General features: G+C 40.9%; 2 protein-coding genes across 15 annotated transcripts in view; one reads left to right on the top strand and one right to left on the bottom strand.

Moving 5' to 3' along the window:
- Sdccag8 (SHH signaling and ciliogenesis regulator SDCCAG8) overlaps positions 1-4182 on the bottom strand; it is a 183709-nt gene extending 179527 nt beyond the window's left edge. Inside the window, exon 1 of the mRNA XM_048358258.1 lies at positions 3962-4182. Coding sequence (XP_048214215.1) covers positions 3962-4028 — 67 coding nt within the window. The 5' untranslated portion in view covers positions 4029-4182. The remainder of the gene's footprint in view (positions 1-3961) is intronic.
- A 250-nt stretch (positions 4183-4432) lies between these two features.
- The window catches only part of Cep170 (centrosomal protein 170), a 95329-nt gene continuing 79400 nt past the window's right edge, over positions 4433-20361 (top strand). For 9 of the 14 annotated variants that reach the window (XM_048357463.1, XM_048357462.1, XM_048357460.1 and 6 more), the window contains exon 1: positions 4777-5105. The gene's annotated coding sequence lies outside the window, so the exon portion shown is untranslated. The other 5 variants (XM_048357450.1, XM_048357461.1, XM_048357458.1 and 2 more) reach the window with 5 other exon arrangements.

The raw sequence follows: 20361 nt of genomic DNA, 5'->3' as shown, positions 1-20361 counted from the left end.
CTTTTTCTGTTTTCATGGCTGCTTCAGCATCATTAAAGTCAAATACAGGAATGGATCCCAGAGAGTAAACCTTATCTCTGCTTTTCCTGCCAGTATTTCACTTTTTCTTATAGGTGTGTGTGTGTGTGTGTGTGTGTGTGTGTGTGTGTGTGTGTGTGTGTGTACCACACCTCCACTTCCAGCATTTCCCATTCTTCCTTTACCAGGCAATGTGGTAGTACACATATGTAATTCCAGCAGTCAGAAGGCCGAGGCAGGAGGTTCTTATGGGGGTGTGTGTGTGTGTGTGTGTGCACCACACCTCCACTTCCAGCATTTCCCATTCTTCCTTTACCAGGCAATGTGGTGGTACACATATGTAATTCCAGCAGTCAGAAGGCCGAGGCAGGAGGTTCTTATGGGTGTGTGTGTGTGTGTGTGTGTGTGTGTGTGTGTGTGTGTGCACCACACCTCCACTTCCAGCATTTCCCATTCTTCCTTTACCAGGCAATGTGGTGGTACACATATGTAATTCCAGCAGTCAGAAGGCTGAGGCAGGAGGTTCTTGAGGTCAAGGCCAACTTGGGCTACGCAAGGAGATTTAAGTCCCAAATAAAAAGAAGAAAATGTTCTGAAAGTATTTACTAGTACTAAAAAAACAAGGTAAAACTATTTTAAATGAAGATATTATTACAGAAACTATGAATTGTTTTTGCATGTTTACTGGCTACCTCCTTGCTGAGCGGAAAGAAACAGGCATTTTAAAATTTATATGAAATTTATATGAAAGGTATTTTTAAATCATAAGAATAACCAGTAAGCTACTGATGCATAACATATTGCCATTATTGGTGTATGTATGTACGCATGTGTGCATACATACATATATATATGAACATGTGTGTGTGTGTGTGTGTGTGTGTGTGTGTGTGACTTTTTGGAAACTTTAGCAATGCTATCAACTTTGGAAAAAGTACCTCAGTTTACTGTGTTGAGTTGGCAAAACTGTATAGAAGCGAATAGTCTTGCCGGGCACCAGTGTCTCATACCTATAAACCTAGCTACTCAGGAAGCTGAGATCTGAGGATCACAGTTCAAAGCCTACCCAGGCAGGAAAACCCTGAGGCTCTTACCTCCAATTAACCACCAGAAAACCAGAAGCGGTGCTGTGACTCAAAAGGGTAGACCACTATCCTTAGGCTGAAGAGCTCAGGGACAGCGCCCAGAGTTCAAGCCCCATGACAGACAATAAATAAATAAAAATAAAAAATTAATATCCATATTGTTCTAGAAATGTTAACCTTAATTTTTTCCATTTGTACAGGGGTAAACACACTATATTAAATATGTACAGTCATCTCTACATGGGATTACAGAAACTAATAAAGTATTCTTTAAATTAAAAAAGAATAACCAGTAAGGAAAGACAAACACATCATTAGCCTCTGTTAGTATGAACTAAGTAAAATATTTTGTCAACACAATTGTTAGGAACAAAATAATGAATCGCCACATACCAAATCCACCTACTTTGATTATTCAAAAACAACATTTTATTTTAAAGTGAACTATTCTGTTTAAAAGCGGTCATGAACTTGAGTGTGCTAAAATTCAGAAGTAATTCTAAAAGTAATAACTACAATGTAAAAACAAAATGCTACTAAAAATAAATCCTAGAAACCCATAAAAATGTCAGGGGTGATTTTCTGTTTCACTATAAAAATTTTGGCTAACCATTTCATTGTTTACCATTTTTCTTTTTATTTGCTACTAATAAAATGTTCTGACTACATTATACTGTTATTGCACTAAGCTTATTTTAAAATATGTTAACTTTGAAAACTTTCTAATTACTGAAAGCAGTATTAATGGCATTAAACATATTACTATAAAATTATGTTAAGTTGGTAGTGGTAGAGTGCTTGCCTAGAATGCACAAGATCCGAGCTAGGTTCAATCACCAGAACCACAAAAATTACATTCAATGAGTACATTCAATGAGTACATTCAGACTCAAAATAAGGCCAGAGAAGAAACATCAAAAGAGACATAAAGGGCTGGGATATAGCTCCGTGGCAAAGCACTTGCTTATTAGCAAGTGCAACATCCTGAGTTTGATCTCCTGTAGCAAAAAAGAAAAGACAAAAAGAGAGAGAGAGAATGATAAAAAAATGACCAGTCCAAAAGAGTAAATATATTCACTCATACGACTGTGTACAATGCTTTGTTTCCAAATGAAAAGTGAAAGGTGGTTATTTTGATATGCAACATTCTTGTAACATGAATATGTTGATTAATATACTGGTGAAGATCTATTCTTTAACTCTTACAGTTTGAACACTAATGGCACTACTATCAATCCCACAAAATTTAAAACTTTTTAGTCATTCATACTCATTAATCTCAAAATCTTCATTTTGCGTCAAGTATCAAATATACACAGCAGCTAAAAATTAATGAACATGCATGTGACAAATACTGATCTTTATCTTTGCTATCAGAGTTATATGTAATTCCTTTGCCTCGGACATTTATCTCCCACAAACCTGGAGACTTTACAACACAGGGATTTTATCTTATTCCTTATGTTAAACTCAGCACCTAGTAAACTTAACACATAGTAGGCATTGAATGAATATTTGCTCAATACATTTGGGTTTTAATGTTTCAAATTTTACTGTTAGTCATGACTGATGGACATTATAAAAATGCAACAGAATAGAAAACAGAGGGTATTGGATCTAGCATGATAAAAAAAAAAAATCCCTGATGAAATGTTTCTTCTAGTTTACATGATGTATCGCATATAAACCGTTTTTGTTTGTTTTGTTTTTCCATCCCCAGTCTCGACTTCCCTTACAATGGGTAACAATATTCACAAGTCTGAAAATTACTGCTCTGTGTACATTACTCCTTTGTTTCTCATTATACCCCGGAAGGTAACACCACAATTTCCATATATTGTATTGAGAATTGAGATTTCTAAAGGATACATGTATTGTTGGAGATAGCAAAGCTTAAATAATAGACATTAATTCTCCAAATTAATCACTCATAAGGGTACCAACCTAAGAAAATTTGAAATAACAAAATAATACCTTTAAGGGCTGGGAATATGGCCTAGTGGCAAGAGAGCTTGCCTCATATACATGAAGCCCTGGGTTTGATTCCCCAGCACCACATATACAGAAAACGGCCAGAAGTGGCGCTGTGGCTCAAGTGGCAGAGTGCTAGCCTTGAGCAAGAAGAAGCCAGGGACAGTGCTCAGGCCCTGAGTTCAAGCCCCAGGACTGGCCAATAATAATAATAATAATAATAATAATAATAATAATAATAATAATAATAATAATACCTTTGACTTGTTCAATGAAGAAAAACATAGGCTTTGAAAGGCCGGCCTGAATTTAACACCTGGCTCTCCACTAACCAGTTGTGTGGGCTTTGGCCTATAACTCAACCACTGTTAACTTTAGCCTCCACAGGGATAGTCATAAGATGGTTGTAATTTGTAAATGACCCACAGTATGTTAAAAGTTTATACCAATCAATGGAAGTGCCATATCTCACATAATGGTTAGTGTTTTGCTCCTGGTCTTGTAAAGTCACATTGGACCCACTACAGCATGATTTGAACGTACAACAAGTGGGGATCGGGACTTTATTGAATTTAACAGCCAAGTGTGAATGAAACAAGACCAGAGTGGGATTGGACCGTCCAAGAATCTCGGCTGGCACTTGTTGAGAAAGAGACCCAAGTCTAGAGCAGGGCAATCCTGCTGGCTCAGGTCACTCAGAGAGTCAAAGCAAACAAAGCAGCTTAACCCTGAAAACAAATTCAAACTGCGAGAACCCCCTCCATCGCCTCCCTCGGCAGCCTGGCTGGCTGGAGCCCGGCGGAGACGTGAGGAAAGGCAGCCATCTGTCCCGCCCACTACGGCCCCGGGTACCTAGGAGCTCGGCTGTGAGGTCCGGAGCAACTCACCCCGGAGACTCCGCTGGTATTGCCCCAGACTCTCCTCCAGGGTAGAGTTCCCCGGGGACTTCTCCATGGGGCCCAGAGGAGCGAGTTATGCAAGGGAAAGGCCAGTGCACGCCCCTCTCGGAGGTCAAGGCCTAGTACCAAGGGACGCCCGCGAGCTCCGAAGCGCCGCTGTCACCTAGGGGCCTGGAGACCCGGACCCAGCTCCTGGGCGCTTCTTAACCACTGGCCCTCGAGGTGCACGTCGGGAGTTGTAGTCCGCAGGCTCGAGGTCCACAACCTGGAAGGTACTCCGAGCCCGGTAGCTACACTACCACTCCCAGAAGGCTGCGCGCTCTGGGCCCCGCACTGCCGTTTGGTCGCGGAAGCCTGTTGCTAGGAGACAGGCTTGGAGGCCGCGCCAATTCCCTTCAGCCCAGTCTCGCCTAGTCCCGCCCTCCTCCCCGCCCTCCTCAAGTGCGGACCACCCGGGTGACCAACGCGGCTCGCCCGAGGGAGGTTTGGGCGCTTCCGAGTGTGCGGCCGCGCAGCTGACCCCTGGAGGCCCCTCAAGGACGCCTATCACAAGCGCCGGAGCCCTAGTCTAGTTTCGACATCTGTCCCAACAGCCACATCTTCCAGAACAAGGACTTCTAGATGTTCCCTGCAGCCCGGCCGTGAAGGCGGCCAGCACCGCAGTCCTCGCCAGCCCCGCCACCCAACCTCCACCGGGAGCCGCAGTCCTCGCTCCGTGGCCCGGGCTGAGGCCTTATTGTTGGAGCCAGTCTTGGGGGCACGCGTGCGCAGTGGGCAGCGGCGGAGCGCGGGGGTGAGACCCTCCGCGAAGCCCACTTCCATTGTCTGGGCCCGGCGCCTGCGCACTGGGCGCCGCAGGGCCGGGGCCGGCGGAGGGAGCGGGCCTGGCTCCTCGCCCTTCCCCAGGCGCCTGCGCACTGCGCGGCCGCTCGCTGCCGTTACCGCTATGTGTGGGGCGTGTGTGGAATAACGTTATTGCCCAGCGGAGCCACAGGCCCCGGAGCCCGGCCGCGGCGAGAGCGGCGACGCCGACGACGACGACGCCGCCGGGGTGGGGGGAGGACGGCGCGCCAGCGACTCACGGGACGCGACACACCCCGCCTCCCCGTCCGGTCCCTCTCCACGGCGAGGGGTAAGTGATGCGCCCGGTGGCTCCCGGCGCCCGCCGCGCCGCCCGCCGCTGCCCCTCCGCCCTCCTCCTCCTCCAGGATGGCGGCGGGGTCGGGGACGCGGCCCGCGACGGGAGGGGGCGCTTCCCGGACGCTCCGCGTGGTCGCCATCCCCCCCCCGGGGGGCCTCCCCCGGCCCGGGCCCGGTGGGCCGCGCTCCCTTCCCCCGCCCCACCCACCGGGCCGCGACCCCCGCGGCCCAGGCCCCCCCAACCCCCAGCCCCTCAGCCCCCGGGTGCCCGAGCGCCCCGCGCTCGGGGTGGGGCGGGGTGGGGTGGGGCGGTGCAGGGCCCGGCCCGGGCTTTGTGCAGCGCCCCCTCCGCCGGGCCCCTGCGTGCGGGGCGCGGGCGCGGGCGGGGCGCCGCCGGGAAGGGCCTTTCTCCGGGATGCCAGCCACGACCGCGGCGCCCGGGCCCTTTTGTACGGTCGGCGTCGGGCGGGGCGGCCCAGAGGGACGTGGTCGATGGAGGACGCGGGGTGTCACGCACCCCGCCGGGAGGCCGCCGCCCCCCCTCCCCCGCGTGGGCCGCGCGGCTCGGCCGTCAGCCCCCGGCCAGGACGGGGTCTTCGCCGTCGGCTTCATTGTCCTGAGACTTGAGTGTGTAGGGCTTGGTAGATACAGTTCCCGGCTATTTTATGCACGGGGGGCGGGTGGGGGGGGGGATACACCAGCAGCTGCTGAACACCGGGCGGGAGGACGGATTTAGATCCCGCTCCCCGGCTCTCAGTGGAGGTTCGCCTCTGTCTGTGTTTTCCGAGAGCGTGAAGAAGGCAGAGACCGAGGGAGGGGATCGGCGGAATAAGATTGCTAAGTGACAATGAGGACTGCGCGAGGAAGGGGCTGCTGACAGGCTGTTGGGCAGCAGGGAAATGAAGCAGCAGAATTATTTCCCGCCTCCCTCCCCCCCCCCCCCCCCCCGCCCATCGCATGGGTAATGCATTCTCGTCCCCAGGGGAATAGGTTAGGCTTCGTTATTTAAGCCATCAAAACATTAAAAAAAAAAATAGGCCTGGCATATTTCTGTTTCTGCAATTGTTTTTTCTTTTCTTTTCTTATTCTGTTGTTGAAAATGCAGCCGACCGAGAGGAATTTGTTGAAGCGGAGGATATATCTGGCTGGAAAGGCATCTTTTAAAAATGATTTGAAAATGAGGCTTCCAGGGCTTAACAGTCCTTTGCTGACGTTTCTCCTTTAAGCAAGCAGCGGAAGAGAGGATGGAGGAGAGAGGGGAGGGGCAGGTGGAAGAATAATGGGCGAACTGAGAGTCACACTGTAGATAGTACAATCTGTACAAATTCTCTTATGCTTCAGAGACTTGGGAACTAAGCTCTGGAACTAAGCTTTGGAACCCAACCTGGTTGTTGTTGTTATTATTATTGCCATTATTTTTTTAAAGGAACTAAAACCCAAGTGCCCTTAATTCTTCTTGACATTGTAAATGCTTTAAAATTTTGGAGTTTTAGGGGCTTTTTGTTGTTGCTTAGTTTTGTTCCTCTTTCTGTTTATGTAAGGCAGAGTTTCTACCTTGTAGTCCAGGCTTACCTGGACTGGATCTGCTAGCTCAGCCTCCCCAGGTCTGGATTACAGGCGAGCACCATTCTTCCTTGCTACAGGATAGGTAGTCTTAAGTGTACTTGACAGAGTCAGAGGAAGACAGACTTTGAAAGTTTTGCAAGCCAAACTCATGAGAAAACAGAGCCAAATAAAACCCAGGTCTGTCTCCTTTAGTCCTACCACTTGTACGAATTTATGGAAGGCTCTATTGGTAGCGTGAGTGGTTGGTAGAATTGAACTTGATGCTCACAACTCTGTTAACACAACTCTGTCTTTGTGAAGTAGAACTAGCACTTATAATAAAAAGAAACTTCAGTTTTACAAAGTAAAAGAAAAGATCCTATAACTTGTGCTTTTCTTAAAAAGTAACTACTAGAATGTTTTCCCACTTATTAGTAACCAAATTATAGTAACTCTACAAACTTAAAATGTCCACCTGACTGAAGTTGTAATATCTTTCTTCAATTAACAAGTTTTATGTTACTTTCAACATAAACCAGGGTTTACTTTTTGAGCAAAAGTAGCTTTATTTTTTAAAATTAGGTTAGTTTTACAATGCAGTATTTGTTGATGATGACCTGTGTAATTTTAGCCTTTTAATGCTATACTTTACTGTATCAGGCATTTCTGTAGAATTGATTTCCCTTAAATTTTAAACAACTTAAATATAATCTGTGAACTCTGTGTGACTCATATTCAGTTAGTCTTCCAATGTATTTTACTGGTCAGTTACATGGTATTGTAAAATTATTTTTGGATGGAATAAGTATTCTGCAATGTCTTATTTTAGCATTCAGGTGATGTAGCATTGTGAGCATTCGTCTGTTTTGGTAAGAATTAGGTTTATGCTTAATGAGGAAGACTCTCAGATCATCTTTTAAAAAAATTAAACTTGTTAATCATGGGAATTTGTAATAATAAACACTGTGGTAAATGAAATTTATTTACTTAAATATCTAGTGAGGGGTGTGTTCAGCAACAAGTTAGACATTTTGAAGTATCAAAAGAATAATATGTAAGGGAAGGCACAGAAATGAAGGGACGGAGAGGGAACAAATGCAGCAGTAGTTCTCCCTAGACACTTATGTTGAAGTGCACTATAGCTGGCAGGGGAAAAACTGGGAGTGAGGGAAGGAGTGACATTGTCCAAAAAGAAATTGCTCATTACCTGACTTACATAATTGTAACTCCTCTGTATATTACCTTTATAATAAAAATAAGTTTTAAAAAAGAATAAAAAAGTTATTAAACTGGTTATGATGTTTGGTTGAAATACTTGTGTAACAATATAACTTTTTAGCCAACATGAAATATAATTAAAATATGTATAAAGCCTACTTTTATGTCAAAGGTGAAAAAAAGAAAGGTTAAGGAAAATGTCATAAAAATTACTTGCATACTAATAGGCACTTCATAGAAGTGGGTGAGAATACCCCCAAAAGCATAGATTTAAAAACAAGACATAGAAGAAAACAAGTCATTATTTAAGTATATCAGTAAATTATAAGTGATATAAAATTATCAGTATTTGGGACACCATATTTATTATGTCAGGAAGTGATTTTTGTGTGTGTTTAATTTGCACACATTCTCCTTAAATATATTGTTGTACACACTTAAAGTCAAACAGATTTTAGACACAAAAGCTACTGAATAAGTTTCTGTGGCATATTACCAAGTTATAATGGAAACTTTCTGTTTTTGACCAAAGCCAAATTTCTACCCATTTTTTTTATTGTAAGTTAAATGGCCAGCACTTGCATTCCCGTCCTTTGATTCCTAAGTTAGAGTTGGAAGAAGCTTTATAAATTGTTCATACAGTGTGCAACCTATTACTATTCCTGATGTTTTTCTCTTTGGGTTTTTTTTTTTAATCAATCAGTTGTACAAGGAGATTTCATGTTGACATATCCATGGGTGCATACAATATATCTTGATCAGATTCACTCCCTTGTCGCTGTTCCTCCTCCAACTCCTGCTCCAGAGATGTTTTTGAATGTGGCTTTGTCATGAATCTTTCCCTGAGCTCTTAAGAGAAAGCCCATTTAGGTTAAAGAAAAAATTATTACTTAGAGCATTAGGACTGAGGGCTTGCCAGCAGGCTAGATTTAGCTAGCTATCACATACTTAAGAGTAGAGACTGGTGGTAAAGCAAAAAAGGAACTATTTCCTATGGCTACTCTGGGAAGGAACCCAGTGATTAGCATCCTGGGTCCTGTCTTTAGGGGTACTGGTAATAGTTCCAGGGTTCTGTAGAGGAAAGACAAAGACAGAGGAACCAGAAGCAAGCATAGTCAGGCAATATTAGTCTCCCTGTGAGCTGGTTGAGCATTGGTTCTGCTAGGTTTTTGCTGACTCAAATCATTATTACTGGGACTGGGAGTATGGCCTAGTGGCATGAGTGGCCCTGGGTTCAATTCCTCAGCACCACATATATAGAAAAGGCCAGAAGTGGCGCTGTGGCTCAAGTGACAGAGTGCTAGCCTTGAGAAAAAGAAGCCAGGGGCAGTGATCAGGCCCTTAGTCCAAGTACTCTGAATAGGCAGTGAGCATAATCTGAGTTGGTCCAATTACCTTGCTCCTTTAAGGGGAGCAAAGGCATCCCTGTTACAACATCTTACTTAAATTGAGCTAGTACCTGGTTTTCTGCCCAATTTCTTCCCATTTGTACAGTTCTATCACTAGAATGGTCCCCCCCCCCAATATGTTAGCCTTCTACTAATATTTCTCTTACCAAATTAAATATTGCAACTTCATATAATGTTTTCCTTTGCCTTTCTCACCTCTCTATATCTGGGCTCAATCACATTGGCCAATGCTATTCATTGTTCTGATCTAGTTTCCATATTTTAGCTCTACAGTTATGGCCTGAATGCAGTGTACTGAAACTGTCCCTTATTTCTAGCTGTACACTTGTGTTTACAGTTATGTCTTTTTTACTTCTAAGCAAAAACAATGGGAAAAAATGTTCTGTGGATTTCCAAGATCAATTTATGTATTGGGGATTTTTTTTCCTTTAGATTCTGTACGTTTGCTTCTCTAATGTGAATCTACTTCCTTGTTGTATGTACTGGTACTGGGAATTGAACTTGGGACCTCACACTCTTGCTCAGCTATTTTGCTCAAGACTAATGTTTTACCACTTGAGCCACACATACACTTCCTGCTCTTTATTGGTTAATTGGAGATAAGAGTTTCACTGACTTTCTGCTGAGGCCAGCTTCTAACCTTGATCCTCAGATCTCAGCCTCCCCAGTAACTATGATTACAAGCATGAGCTAGCACTGCCTGGCCGAAAGTAACCTTTCTTAATGAAATGATATTGTTAGTAAGCAGTAAGCTGCCTCCTCCTCCTCCTCTTCTTCCTCTTCCTCCTCCTCCTCCTCCCCCTCCTCTTTCTCCCCCCCTCCCCCTCCTCCTCCCCCTCCCCTTTCTCCTCCCCCTCCCCCTCCTCCTCCCCCTCCTCCCCCTCCCCTGAGCACTGTCCCTGGCTTCTTTCTCTGCCACTTGAGCCACAGCACCACTTCTGGCCATTTTCTGTATATGTGGTGCTGGGGAATCAAACCCAGGGCCTCATGCATGCAAGGCAAGCACTCTACTACCAGGCCATAGTCCCAGCCCCAGTAAGCTTCTTTGATATTATGAGTTTTTATTTTGTTTTAGTGATTTTAAATAACTGGTTAAAAGCACCTTATGTTGGTTCCCACTTTGTTTTTTGAAAAATTTAGCTGGAACTACTCATTTACCTATATCTCTCCCATTCTGTTTAAATTATGTTTTGAATTTAAATTTGATTTTGAAGCAGTAATTTATCTTTATTCTCTATTATTTTTTCATCTTCTTGGATTTAACCACAAATTAGTTGATATCTTTTTGAATCATAATTCTATCATCCAAGGGATTCTCTTCCCTTCCTGCCCTTGCGAAATGTATAAATTTAACAAGCAAGATCTCTAATGTCTTCATCCCGGTGGTGTACTGAATATAGCCAAGGACAAAACCAAGCAGATTTATAAATAGAACGAATGTTATATAAACAAATCATTGGGGGGGGCTGTGTGATACAAAGATAGTAAAAATCATTTGGAGAGTTTTGTTTTACTTGTTTTAAGAATAATACTCTTGTATCCTCTAGTAGTTAAAATAATTGGATGAAATTAAAGTTTAGTAGGTGATATAATCTCATAATTATATAAGGTTAGGAATAAAACTCTTACATCCTCTTAATAGTAAAGGACCCGGGTGAAATTTAAAGTGGTGGGAATTTGTTTTTCTAAGTTTGGTGGATGCTAGCTAGTCATCAGTGGCTCATACCTATAATCCTAGCTACTTGGGAGGGTGAGGTCAGGAGGAGGTTCAAGGCTAGACTAGGCAGAAAGGTTCATAATACCCCTTTTCAACTCACAGCCGGGCATAGTGGTACATTGCTGTCACCTCAAGATATGTAGAAACCAGAAATTCAGATGACACAGTTCCAGTCTGGGCTGGGCAGAAAAGTCTCTTAAGCCTCAATTTCCACAGAGAAGCTGGGCATGGTGGTTCACACTTGACCCTAGCAACAACAAGAAACCTAAAATTGGCAGGAAGCAAGGCCCCATCTCAAAAGCAAAGCTTGAGACCTGGTTCAAATGGCAGAGAGCCAGTCTAGCAAGCATGAGGCCCTGAATTCAATCCCCAATACCACCAAAAAAAAAAAAAAAAAAAAAAAAAAGAAGAAGAAAACATATTTGATGAGTGCTCTGTATAATTACATAGTGGAATGATGCAAAGCTTAAGTTAAGTAGCTGTGAAAAAAAATCAAGGTACCATGAAGAAAAATCACTCAGGGTAAAGAGAGTGAAGGATGAAAAACTGCATTTTTTGTGTGTCCTTAACTTTACAGGGGTTAATTCAAAAAGTCAGTTTTCTGGAACTCCAACTCTGGAGCCTCTCTCAACTGGGAGTTTATAATCTTTCACTTTCAATAAAATTGCTGCTTCACTACAAAAAATATTTAAAAAACATAATATGAAAATTTCTTCCACTCCTATTCTTTGTGTCCTTAGTGACCCAGTGACCTTTTGTCCTGATCCAATAAATAACATATATATATATATATATATATATATATCCTTCAGTTCAAACAAACGCAAATAAACAGGTGTTCTTAACTCTTCTTTCCTCCTTGACATAAAGGATTGCCTCTGTCCCTTGAATGCTGCTATTTTCTTGTGGTTGGGAGCATCTTCCTCTCCCTCCTTCCCCTCCTACTTTCTCAGTCAAATAATATTTAGCAGGTTTGTACTAGAGAAGTTGACAATCCATGTATTATCTAGGTGGAGATTATTCTACTGACATGTAACTAAGTGAAGAATGTTCTGTTCACATGGATGGATAGAATTCAGAGAGTGGAGGCTACAGTTGATTGGAGGATAAGTGAGCAAAGGGAAGAGTAGCAATTGAGATTGGGTAAAGAGTTTATTGGTAAACTGTAAGTGCTGATGGAGTTTACTGAAAGTTTTTAAAGGAGGGCTCTGGATCTTTTTATGGATAATAGGTTGTAGGGTAGTAAGAGAAATGAGCTAAGAAATAATTAGAATGCTATAGACTAAGATGTTATTGTTCAGACTGGACAGCCTTGGTGATTGCTTCCAATTTTAAAATATCAAAACTTTTAGAAACAAAGTTAGGAATATTTGTTAATCACTTCAGGTAGACAGTGAGATATATAAATATTCAGAAGTGACAATCAGATTGAAAATAGATTTTAAGTATTACCTGTAGACTGGGGATTAATTAGGGTGAGAAGAGGCGTAAGGGTGGAGATCTGGTTCCATTGAAAATGTAGCAAAAGAAGCCATCAGGAAGGACTGAAAGATACCAGAAAGGTATGAAGAAACTAGAATAAGTGCCCCAGAAGCCAAAAGGGAAAGTGTTTTTAGAAAAGGAATGATAAGTCACCTCCATCTCTATAATCATCTGAATTATTTTTCAGAAAGGAGTAATAACTTGCCAGTGGTCTCTTAGAAAACTTCTCATTCTGGCTTATAAACAAGAATGTTCACAATTACTCTTCCCTGGAAACTACTAAATCTAAAGGCCTGAGCAAAGTTGTACTCATAAGTAGGTTACTGCGATTTCCTGCTATTGAGATTTCAACAGAGAGTCTGTAAAGTTAGTGAGAATTTATCAGGATCTGACTATAGTATTACTGTTGTGTGGTATTGACTGTGTTGCTTAATCTCAGGAGCTCAATTTCATTTATAAATTAAAAGTAGTAGTAGAGCAAAGACCTCAGAGTTTATTATGATGCCCCAATGAAATTGATATAATAAACAAAAGGAAAGTGTAATTACAGATAGGGATCTCCTTACCATATTTCTCCAAATGTGATACCATCTCATTACTGTTAGTTCTAAATAACTATATTGGCTAGAGTGAGAAAAATACTTTTCTTTCTCACTGTAGAAATAGTTTTTACAACCTGTAGATTCCATGCCCAAGGCAGTTTTGCATATAACTTTACAGAATTGGGAGTGGGGCAAAGGATGACATGCTAGTAGAGGAAAAGAACAACCAGGCTTTGAGATAGTACCATCCTCTAATCCTGAACTCTTCTTTTTAGTCCTAGGCAGAAAAAAATGTAGGAAAGTTCACTTACTGGTTTTTTTTTTTATTAGCAGATCAACAAGAATGTCTTTTAACTGACTTTTCTATGGATGATACTACCTACAGGTTTGTAAAACGTTACATGAAAAAGAAAATATATGGGCTGGGGATATGGCCTAGTGGCAAGAGTGCTTGCCCCGTATACATGAGGCCCTGGGTTCAATTCCCCAGCACCACATATATAGAAAATGGCCAGAAGTGGCGCTGTGGCTCAAGTGGCAGAGTGCTAGCCTTGAGCAACAAAAGAAGCCAGGGACAGTGCTCAGGCCCTGAGTCTAAGTCCCTGGACTGGCCAAAAATAAATAAATAAATAAATATTAAAAAAAAGAAAATATATAAATCTCACAAGTCCGTTAGGACTCTTGAACTCCAGGCAACCATCTGAAACACTGACTTAAGGAAAGCAGAGGACAGGAAAATGGAGCCTACTTGATGATATGGGGGTAAAGTATAAAAACAAACAAATATTGATTGTAAATAGAAGAGTTTCTGTAGTAAGATTTTTGAGGCAGTAGGACCATAGCTTAAAAATATGGCAGATGAGGACTCAGTGGTAAACCCTGTACTTAGCTGATAGTAAGTCTTGGGCTCTATCCTCAGGATCAAAACTCAAAACTGCAGTCACCCCCTCAGAATCCAAGGAGGACTAAATTCTTAGATACTTGAATCTCTTAAAATGCATAATGGGAGAGAGTTGAGAGAAAGGATGATATTGTCAAAGAAGAAGCATACTCTTTACCTGACTTACATAACTATAACCCCTCTGTATGTCACCTTTATAATAACAATAAAAATTTAAGAAGCAAAAAAACATAGTATTCGCATATAAGTTATCCACATCCTCCAGTATACTTTAAATCATCTCTGTATTATCCATAATAGGTAACACAATTTAGGAAATAATGAAAAAGTAGTCCATATGTATTCAAAACAATTTTCTCCCAATGCTTTTTTCATCTGGGGTTAGTTGAATCCACAGATGCAGAAGCCATGGACATGGCATCCTGAACTCTGCATATCTTCAATATTTTTATAACATTATTTGCTTATCCATTCATTTATTCATGGACAATTTGCATTGTTTACTTGTGTTACCTGATGATACCAGTAATCTTTTAGCCATTATAGTACATTTTATCCTCCAAATTACTGAAGATTTTTTCAAAAAAATGTCTGAATTATTTAGGCTGGTTATGCCTAAAGGTGCTCTTCCTTAACAGAATTCATGTAATGCACTTTATTAGAACTAATCATACTCCAGAATATCCTCAGTGAACTTTTATGTGCTTCATGTAAGGACAAGCCTAGTAACTTCAATAAGGATAACAAAGTGTTATAGATTCTGAAAGAACAAACTTAACAGATTCAGTAACAGTTGAAGTGGTTATTGAAAAATTTTAACCAAAAGGCGAGACTTGATGCTTATTTAATTTACTAATTTATTTGCTAGTCATCCTGATGCTACCTTTCTCATTTTATTAGACAGTAAAGTATGTTTTTTACTTTAATCAAGCCATTCACTGTAAGTAATTGTGGGTTGCTATTGGAATAGCATTAGAGTAGATTAAAAACCATATCTGAATATGTAAGTTAAAATTAAAGAAAATATAAATCTCAGTTACATACTTAAAGTACTCAATAGTTAACATGTGGCTTGTGGTCAGCTTACAAGACTATAAGACGTAGAACATTTCCGCCATCACAATTCTTTTGCATTGTGGAAGTATAGAGCTATTTGTAAGCATTATAGTAGGTAATAAGAAAAATTGCATAGTTTAAGCTAGTGATTAGCAACATATTATACAGTAGTGTACATTTGTAATACCTTCATAAAATGCATTCTTGCTTAAAACATACTCTTGAGCCAGGCATGGTAGCATATGTCTGTATTACTAGCACTTGGGAGGCACACACACAAGCATCACAAATTCAAAACCCACTGGGGTGACATAGCATAGCAAGGTCCTATTGCAAATAAACAAACTCAGAGGCATGTTGGTTGTTTTGAGTTTCATTTCAGTTTTTATGTATTACAGCAATACTGTGATGGAAGTGACTTATACTTACTCTCCAAAGAGTTAACATACAGTGTTTGAGAGAAGGTGTTGAGGAAAACAGAAACTACCTTTAAAAAGCGTGTGGGACAGTAATATGGTAAAAATCAATTTCATTCAAATGACAGAAATAGAAATTGCCATAGAACTAAAAATGCTGTTTCAGAATCTTAAAGACCCGAACTCATACTGCTTTCCTGCCATAATTATCACCCCTAGTTTGATTTCAGATTTTAGAGGTACTTTCATGAACTTTTTCCTAGTGCTCTACGACCTTATAGTTTTCAGATTCATAGTAGCCCCACGAGACTAGAGGTAGTTTATGCTTCTTTCACATCCTGGGTTCTGATTTATGCTGCACCCTGACTTAATAAATTTGCCTTATTTTCCTAGATTGGTCAACTGATTTTGATAACTGATTCTATCCCTCAAGTCCAGAATGCTAGTTCTACTGGGGATCTAAAGGCAAATCAGAGGGCAGCTCAAAGATAGATTAAATTTTGCTTAAACTTCCAGTTTAATGCTGAAAAAGATAGTGTCAGAGAACATGTTACAAACTTGTCAGCCAAATTTGAGACTAGAAATTATTTTCACCAGGATAAGGAGATAATGGTATAGGATTTGAGTCTATATGATTTGTACAACTCCATTTGTGACCTACAGTAAGCCTTTAACTTCATCTTTCTTATGAGAAAATGTCTTCTAAATGCCAATTTTAGGAGTTAAATGAAAGAATGGGAATGTAAGTGCCTAGGAAAGTTACTATACAAACAGATGTTTGATAAAGGTTTGAATCTAAGACTTGATTGTTGTTAATACAGCAAAATAGTTAAATAGCCTGGCAGAGAATACTTGACAAGAACTTTTAATGCCTAAATTATTTATGTAAAAGTGTAACTTTTTCCCCTTAAAATTTTCTGTAAGCATTTTATTACAATGTTTTTATGAAAGAATGTTTCATGATATTGTAGTTTCTTATATCAAATCTGTCTTCTTTTAAGAATATACTGTAAAACTGATATGGAATATGTATTCACCTTCACTTGTTTTTTATGAGAAGTAATTTTTAGCATTAATGCTATTCCAGGTTTAAATTGTAAATTCTATTTCTTCTTGGTACATACTTATTTTAACTACTCTTTAAAAAAAAATGAGGGCTGGGAATATGGCCTAGTGACAAGAGTGCTTGTATACATGAAGCCCTGGGTTCGATTCCCCAGCACCACATATATAGAAAAAGCCAGAAGTGGCACTGTGGCTCAAGTGGCAGAGTGCTGCCCTTGATCAAAAAGAAGCCAGGGACAGTGCTCAGGCCATGAGTCTAAGGCCCAGTACTGGCAAAAAAAAAAAAAAAAAAGAATTGTGTATGTGGCAGATGAGAAAGGTAAAAATTTGAAGCACTCCAGAACAATTATTCCAAACTAATCATGAGTATATGAGAACATAGTTTTCCCCAATGCTGAGTTTGTTCACATGAGCATGGAGTACAAATCTTGGTAGAAATCCAAAACAAGCACAGCTGTGGATATATTTTTTGGGAGTAACTGTACAAATGAGGGCAGGGATAGAAAGAAACAAACCAATTTTCCCAAGAGTGCATTTCATTATCTGTCCCAGATCAAGTTAATTATACAGCAAAGTTGAATTTTTGCAAGTTTTCTAAGCATGTCAGTTTCCCAGACATTTCATCTGACCATCCAGCCTAAAAAGCACCGCCCTAAGCTACTATGTCATCCTTTTGCTGTGTTTCTTTTTCCTCCTCAATATCACTGAAATGGTCTTTTTTATATAGCTATCTGTAGTTGCTATCATGAAATTAGGAACTTTTTAATATTGGTCTTTATTCTCTCCCTATTATCTGTAATGTGGAGTCCTTGTGAATGAAAAAAATGGATTAATTCAATTTATAATTGTATAAGACTGGAGTCTTGTGTAATTAGTGTGTAATGTTTATATCCATTTCCCAGAACTGCGTAATTTTTAGTTTAAAACAATTATATAGTTCCACATAAAATACTAAATATATGGTCCTTTCATATATATGACTATAAGCAGTTACAGAAAGCTACTTTATTTAAACAAATATGTGGTATTAAGATAACAAACTTTTAATGTCAAGGATATTTTCTATTAGGGACTGAATATGGGGAAAATGTGAAATGGAATTCTGAAGTACACCTTTAGGTACTTGGTATGATAGATTAAAAAGTCAGTACAAGCTGGGTGATGGTGGCTTATTCCTGTAATCTTAACTGCTCAGGAGGCTGAAATCTGACGTTCACAATTCAAAGCCAGCCGAGGCAGGAAAGTCCATGAGACTCTAATTAATCAAAGACAAAGCTAGAAGTGATGCTGTAGCTCAAGTGGTAGAGTGCTAGCCTTGAGCAAAAGTAGTTTAGGGACAGTGCCCAAGCCCAGAGTTCAAACCTTAGGACCAAAAAAAAAAAAACAAAGATAATACAAATTATAAAAACCTATCAAGTTCATAAAGTAAGTTGCTGAGTGAGGGTTTTTCTGGGGGGCGGGGGGTGCGCATGCGTGTATTTGCAGTGTACTGGGGCTTAAACTTAGGGCCTTACATTCTCGCTTAGCTCTTTCTGCTCAAGACTGATACACTACCATTTGAGCCACATCTCCACTTGGGTCTTTTTTCTCAGATTGTCTACCTGGCTGGCTTCAAGCCAGGAGCTTCACAGCCTCCTGAGTAGCTAGTATTACAGGTGTGTGCTATCATTGCCCATCAGTGAGTTCATTTTAATTTGTAAGCCCTATTGCTGGCTTAAATGACAATGTTTATCATTTTCTTTCCCTTTGTTTACATTTTCACTTAGGAAAAAATCACATCATTCGGGGAAATAGAAGTAGATTTTGAGCCAGGCACATAAAGATCATTATCACTCTTTCCTGCCTCCAGAGGAAAAGAAGAAAAGTTGTCACATGGATGCAGAAGTAGATAATATTTTATTAAAATAAAAATGCCTAGGTTATAGGAAAGTATTTTCCATTGTGTACACTGAGGGTCCTAACGTGAGACCATTTCTTTCTCTGCAATAGCACGAATTGTGGGATAAGAAGACACTTACTCTCTGTAAAGCCTTCTTATGAGTCAGCCAGCTGATTTTCAGAGTATAAGGATGGACTGTCTTTAATGTGTTTTTGCTCAAGCAATTGCATCCACCGATTATTTATTTATTTATTTTTGGCCAGTCCTGGGCCTTGGACTCAGGGCCTGAGCACTGTCCCTGGCTTCTTCCCGCTCAAGGCTAGCACTTCGCCACTTGAGCCACAGCGCCGCTTCTGGCTGTTTTCTGTATATGTGGTGCTGGGGAATCGAACCTAGGGCCTCGTGTATCCGAGGCAGGCACTCTTGCCACTAGGCTATGTCCCCAGCCCTGATTATTATTATTATTTTTTTTTTTAACAAATTAATCATGTCTGTAAACTGTTGAGGTTTTTTTTTTTGCCATGGGTTTTGTAATGCAGTAGTTTGTAGTTGCAGTGTCATTACCTATCTCATAACTGTAAAGTTACACTTACTACAGTTACACTAATATCAAACCCCACTTGCTATCATTTCCCAAATTGACCAGAACCAATATTCCTTAACATAAATATAAGCAGTAAAATGTGTATTGTTAAAACCTAGAGTGTGAGTAAAGCTGTATGCTCTGCTTAACAACTACAAGGGTTTTGTTTCTTCTCTTTTTAGATCTAAACCTTAAGGAATAAAATTTCAGTTTACTCACTACTGAAATGCACTGTGATTCCAAGAAGAGTCCACTATTAAACATAGCTCTCCATCTCAGGAACATAGAAATGGAACTGTGAGGCTGCATTGTTTTTTGCTTTTATAGGAATTTGAAATGTTTGAGCTTTAACCTTTTTTTTTTTTTTTTTTGGCCAGTCCTGCGGCTTGGACTCAGGGCCTGAGCACTGTCCCTGGCTTCTTCTTGCTCAAGGCTAGCACTCTGCCACTTGAGCCACAGCGCCACTTTTGGCCGTTTTCTGTATATGTGGTGCTGGGGAATCGAACCCAGGGCCTCATGTATACGAGGCAAGCACTCTTGCCACTAGGCCATATCCCCAGCCCAGCTTTAAACTTTTTTATGGCGTAAAACCCTATGTTCCTAAGAGAAAAGTAAAAGAGAGCTCCAAAAGGTCTCTGACTTAAGATATAATGATAATTTCTTCCTGCTTCTAGAAATACTCAGATTATCCAAACTTCCAGATATGTACCAGCTCCAAAGCTACTTGTTCATTCATTTTAAAAAGCTTGGTGGCACACACTTGTAATCCTAGCTACTCAGGAGGCTGAGATCTAAGGATCAAGGTTAGAAGCCAGCCCGGGCAGGAAAGTCTGTGAGACTATTATCTTTAAATAACCATCAGAAAACCAGAAGTGGTGATGTGGCTTAAAGTAGTAGAGCACTAGTCTTAAGCAGAAAAGCTCAGTGACAGCTCCCAGGCCCTGACTGAGTTCAAGCCACACAGCCCACCAGTCTTCCCCACCCCCCCCCCCAAAGAAAATAACTTGTCCAATATTGGCATGGTGAAACATTGCTGTAGGCTCCAAGATACAGAGATGAAATATCTGCATATTTTAGCCCTCTTCTAATTTGGAGTGGTACCATCTGTCCTGAGTAAGCTATGTAAAAAACACAAACGGACGCACTTGTGTCTCTATAATGCCGTAGTCTATTGGATTTCAATACATTCACAAGCTTCAATTTTGTTGGCACTAATTTGCCAAGTATTGCCGATTTTGCTTGATAGACATGAGCCACTTGGCAGTCCTTTATTCCAATTTTAATTACTGATATTAACTTAATATTAGGACACAGGAAGCTTAAGAAAGAGATAATATCACCCCAAGATTCAAAGAGACCTTGCTGTCTAGGCAAAAACTGGAGTTGATAAAGATGCACACTCACTGTAGGTGGTTAGATAAGGAACCCATCCACC

The sequence above is a fragment of the Perognathus longimembris genome, chromosome 11 (assembly GCF_023159225.1).
Source record: "Perognathus longimembris pacificus isolate PPM17 chromosome 11, ASM2315922v1, whole genome shotgun sequence".
NCBI lineage: Eukaryota > Metazoa > Chordata > Mammalia > Rodentia > Heteromyidae > Perognathus > Perognathus longimembris.
The sequence above is the reverse complement of the archived record's forward strand: the minus strand, read 5'-3'. Positions and strand labels throughout refer to the sequence as shown.